Raw genomic sequence first — 6,000 nt, forward strand, 5'->3', positions numbered from 1 at the left:
TAAAAAGAAATTATGTTCTGATACATGGATGATCCTTGAAAACATTTTGCTAAGTAAAATAAGGCATACACAAAAGGTCACATATTTTCTCACTCTCTATATATAAGATGCCCAGAATAGGCAAATCCATAGGGAGAAAAACCAGATAACTGGTTGTCAGAAGCTGAAGGCAAGAAGGGAACAGGGAATGACTGGGTAATGTGTATGGAGTTCATATTTGGGGTGATGAAAACGTTCTGTAATTAGATAATGATTATGGCTGCCCAATAATGTGAATGTAATTAATGCCAATGAACGTCAAACTTTTAAACAATAAATTTAAGTTATCAGTATTTTACTACAATAAGAAATTATTTGGATTCAACTTATAACAGGATATGCCCATAAATTCTTTAGATTGTACTATATACTTTATTTTTAAACTTTTAAATAGACATTAAAGCAAATACCCACCATAAATGAATCTAAATAAAATCATGATTTTATCTAGCAACTCTTCTAGTTCTTCATCTGTAGCTTCTTTGTTACCTGCCCGAAGTTTTGAATCCACATACTATGCTAAAATGTAAAAAAATAATTTATTAAGTAATATTTTCAAATACATATCACAGGCAAAACTTCTTTCCTCAAACATGTACTTTCCAAAAATATAGGTACTGACTTTCATAAAACAGAAAATTAATGAAAGAGTTGATGAACAGATGAATGAAAGGGCAAATAAAAGATAAAATATTTATATTAAGTGGTTTTAATATTTCCATAACACTACAATGGAATCATTTCCTCACTACCAATGTCCCAAATCTATTTAAAAAAAGAAAACTGACGGTATTATTCAAAATTTAAATTTATTATGTAAACAGCAAAATCTTAAGGACTTATTAAAGGTATATACTGATTGCATTCACTTTAAATAACAAAAGAATGTCAATTTGATAGATTTTTTAATTCAAATTTTATAATACTATATCAAAAGAGAAATGCTTTAAAACCTAAAATCATTAAGTTTTGTGGCAAAAAGAAAAGCTTTCACTTTATAAAAAGAACTAGAAAAGGAAGTGAGACTAAAAATTTCTGAGCCTTGTCTACTCATTAAAGACTCTGCTTACTTCATAATAGTCTAAAAGCACAGAACTTTCCAACGTCCCATGTTACCACTACTTAAACAACGGGATGTTTTGTGAAAAAATTTTAAGAGAAATACTTCCTTACGGTCCTTGATTATCAATCTTGCAATATGATGATAAATTATGATTTTGAGTCAAATCATTGTCCCATAACTTAAAAACGAATTAGAAACAAAATTTTTAATAAAGAGTAAATATTCCATAAAACTGGGAGCCATACCTAGAAGCTCAGCTGGCTTGTTAGGTCTTTTGTTAATAAACGTTTCAAAAGCTTCTTTCATAGCAACAATAAATTTTTCATTCTTCAGAAAAGAGGTCTCAATGATAAAATCAATCTTATCTTTAAAATCCAGAAGTTCTTGCACCATTGTCTTATCCTTTATAGGATTAGTAACTATGCTGCTACCAAATTCCTGAAAATAAAATTGTCTGAGATTATTATTATTATAATACAAATAAAATCTCCACAAATTTAACAGAGATCTTATTTTCAGATCGCACAATATCAATTACACACTGCCTCAAAAGAAAAACATATTGCTGTATTGCTGGATAAAGTCAAAGTACTGTGGAACTGAAGCAAGAAAGAGAAATGTAAGCCAACTGGTTATCCTAGTGGTGATTTAGAAATGAACAACTGAGACAATCACACCTGGCAGAAAATTAGGGATAAGTAAATAAAACCTACAAGTAGAAAGATAAGTTAATTTTTAATATGAGAAGAAATTCAAGAGGAAAAATTCAAAAAGTTATCCCATGGTACTGCAATGACTATTATTTACATATTCATAACAAAATAAAGAATTGTCCTTCATTCAAGAATTAAGATGAGAAAATTATGACAAAAGGAAGGCCAGACAATCAAATCTATGATATCCAAAAAATAAATAAAAAAAGGAACATAAGCATATTACATTCATAGAGATAAGTAAGAGAAGAAAATACCTGAGAAAGAGAAAGCTGAAGAGTCTTACCAAAAATGGCAAGAAGGGAAGCCTAAAATTCCATTCCTTTAAATCACTGCATTAAAGCAATGATTAAGCTGTCAAAAATTGTCAATCAATTTTTTTGAATTCTAGAATCCAATCAGAAACTTGCAAAGACCGGATTAATATTAGAGACACTATAAAATTAAAATAAAACATCATGAGTTTTAAACTTTTTACACGTTCTCACCATCAATAGCTCAAATAGTATTTAAAGCAGTAAGTCACAATCATTCTCACTAACATTAAAAGCTGTTAGAAAGCATGAGAGTCAAAGGTAATAGGATAACATTTAAAATTTTGCAGGAAAAATTATACTCAAAATTCTATATCCATCAAAATCATGCTCCTAAAGTAAAGGAAAATAAAGAAATTACCAGATAAACAAACACCGAGGGAGTTCTTCACTAGGATACCTGCCCTAGAAGATATACTAAAGGGATTCCTGGGGTTTAAATGAAAGGACAAAGGCAATATGAAATCTGAAGCTGTACGGAAAAAGGCAAAGGACTGGTAAAGATCAGTTTATTTTCTTTGCAGTTTATAACTCCTTTTATCATATATGACTTAAGAAATGATGCATTAAAGCAACAAACATAAATCTATGTGAAAGGACACATTTATAAAGGTGTAATGTATGACAAAAATACAAAAGAAGAGAAATGGAACTGCAAAGCAGCAGAGCTTTTGTACACTATCAAACCTAGCTTGCTATTAATTCATACTACATTTTTACAAATTGAGAAATTAATTGCCATCTCAAATTTAACCACTAAGAAAATAATTCTAAAATGTACAGAAAATGAAATGATATGGGAACCTAAGGAATAGAGAAGAAAATGAATCACAAAAGAAGACAGTAATGAAGAAGACACTGAGGAACAATAAACATATGAGACATACAAAAAATAAACAGTAAAATGACAGATCTTGTCAATAATTACTCTAAGTTTACATGGAATAAACTATCCAATTATAAGCCAGAGATTGGTAGAATAAATGTGAAAAGCACAATTCACCTCTTTGGATTCACTTTTGATTCAGTGACACAAATAGTAACCTAAAGAGAACTGCAGTGGCTACAACTACTATCAGACAAACTAGCCTTTGTTACAATAGAAAAAGAAAATTACATATTGAAAAGGGTCAATTCACGTGAAGATTTAACAATATAAACAAGACTGCCTAAGCATAGAACCTTAAAATATATGAAGCAAAATTAACAAAAATGAGAAGAGAATGAAACAGTCCTCTAATAATTATTTGGATATTTTAATAGTCTAGTTTAAATAATCAATATAACAAGACCTAAATAAGAAAATATGGGACTTGAAAAACACTGTAAACTAACTAGACCTAATAGACATTTATAAACACTTCACTTAGCAGTATTAGAATATATATTTCCTTAAATGTCCTTGGAACAGTCTCAGGATGGAGTATATTTTAGGCCACAAAATTAGTCTTAATTAAATTTAAAAGACTGAAATGACACAATGTACATTATCTGAGCAAAACGGAATGAACCAGAAAGATTTTCTGAAAAACCTGGAAAATCACAAATGTGTAAAAATTAAACAACACAATCTCAAACAAGCAATGCGTCAAAGAAAGAAAAAAAAAACACATAAGAGATTTAAAAATACATTGACAAAAATGAACGTGAAAATACAATATACCAAAACTTACAAGATAACAAGAAAAAGGCCCAATGGGGAATTTTTAGTTCTACAGCAAGTCTCAAATCAAAAATCTACCTTTACAACTTTAAAAGAAAAGAAGAAATAGTAAAGATTAGAGAAGAAACACACAAAAAACAGAGAACGGAAAAATCAAATGAATCAACGAAACCAACTGTGTCACAGATCAACAAACTGACAGATAATAGTGATACTAGCAAGACTATGGAATAAGTGGTTCAAGCCCCTAGTATCCACAATCAAAAATATGGATTAGTGACTATCCATAGATAAGAATGCCTTTGTGAAAACCCTAGAACCCATGAGGTGATGTTGAAGCATCCCCTTCTCGTGAAAAACTGAGAAAAGTCCCATTAGAATGCTAAAACAAGAAATTTCACACTCACTGCATCACCTGTCCCCCAGGACTACAGGGCACCAACTGAAAGGGTCACATGGGCCTACAGCTTTCTACAGTGGAAGAAAAAGAGCCTAAAGACAGACACCTCGCTTTTCCAATGTTTCAGTGTGTCCTCAGGAAGGTAACTTCTCTCTGTCACTTCACAAGGAACACTGGGGGAACTGGCAGGGCTGGACCACCTGCGCTAAGGTAAACACAAAGAAGGGAGTAGGGCTCACAGCGAACAACAGACAGATCATGTCAGCAACACTGCATCCCTGTCAACAACTCTGCTCAATCAGGGACCCAGCCAGCACTTTCTCCCAATCCTAGAAACAAGCTAGTGGCTCCAGCTGAGGATGTACAGAACAGGGAATCCTTGTGCACTTTTGGTAGAAGTAAACTAACAGAGCTACATAAATGAAAAATAGTATGGTGGTACCTTAAAAATTAAAAACAGAGCTACTATGTAATCCAGCATTCTCACAACCACCTATATACATCCAAAGGAAATAAAATCACTATCAAAGAGATATATGCACACCCACATTAATTACATCATTCACAGTAACTGAAATACGGAAAACAACTTAACTGTCAACCAGTGTGTAGATTTTAAGAAACCTGTTATATACTGAGACAACGGGACATTACGCCACCTTAGAAAAGAATGAAATCCTGCCATTTGCAACAGCATGGATAAACCTGAAGGGCAATATGCTAAGTGAAATAATAAGGCAGACACATAAAGACAAACGCTTTTTGGTATCACATACATACGGAATCTAAAAATAGTTGAACTCATAGAAACAGATTAGAATGGTAGTCTCTGTAGGTTGAGGAAATGGGAAGATGCTGGTCAAAACAATGAGCAACTATACACCAGCAATTAGATAACTTAGATAATAAGAATCCATTTCAAGAAATACAGAATCTATCAATCTATAACATGTAAAAGAGACTGAATCAGTTATGCAAGACCTCCAAGCAAAGAAAAGCACAGAACCAGATGGCTTCACCAATATAACCCACTGAAAATCTAAAGAAAAGTTAACACGATTTCTTTTCAAACTATTACAATAAATAGAAAAAGGGGAACATAGTGCTGGTGGAAATAAAATATGGTACAGTTATTTGGAAAACAGTGAGACGGATGCTCAATTACAATATGACACAGCTCGGTCCACTAATCTTTGACAAAGGAGACAAGAACATGCAATGGAAAAGACAGTCTCTTCAGCAAATGGTGCTGAGAAAACTGGACAGAAGCATGTAAATCAATGAAGCTACAACACTCCCTTACACCATACACAGAAATAAACTCAAAATGGATCGAAGACTTAAACATAAGACAAGACACTATAAACCTCCTAGAAGAAAATACAGGCAAAACATTATCTGACATACATCTCAAAAATGTTCTCCTAGGACAGTCTACCCAAGCAATAGAAATAAAAGCAAGAATAAACAAATGGAAATCTATTGAAACTTACAAGCTTCTGCACAGCAAAGTAAGCCAGAAGTAAAACAAAAAGACAACCTACAGAATGGGAGAAAATATTTGCAAATGAAACTGACAAAGGCTTGATCTCCAGAATATATAAGCAGCTTGTATGACTTAATAACAAAAAAAACCAAAAGACCCAATTCAAAAATGGGCAGAAGACCTAAACAAGCAATTCTCCAGTAAAGACATAGAAATGGCCAATAGGCACATGAAAAAATGCTCAAGACCACTAGTTATCAGAGAAATGCAAAGCAAAATGACAATGAGGTATCACCTCACACTGGTCAGAATGGGTATCATT

General features: G+C 32.4%; 1 protein-coding gene across 1 annotated transcript in view; it reads right to left on the reverse strand.

Moving 5' to 3' along the window:
* The window catches only part of LOC116663379 (cullin-4B-like), a 40,049-nt gene that overhangs the window by 20,329 nt on the left and 13,720 nt on the right, over positions 1-6,000 (reverse strand). Inside the window, 2 exon segments of the mRNA XM_032479149.1 lie at positions 454-558; positions 1,348-1,610. Coding sequence (XP_032335040.1) covers positions 454-558; positions 1,348-1,610 — 368 coding nt within the window.

This window comes from Camelus ferus, chromosome 4 (assembly GCF_009834535.1).
Source record: "Camelus ferus isolate YT-003-E chromosome 4, BCGSAC_Cfer_1.0, whole genome shotgun sequence".
Lineage (NCBI taxonomy): Eukaryota > Metazoa > Chordata > Mammalia > Artiodactyla > Camelidae > Camelus > Camelus ferus.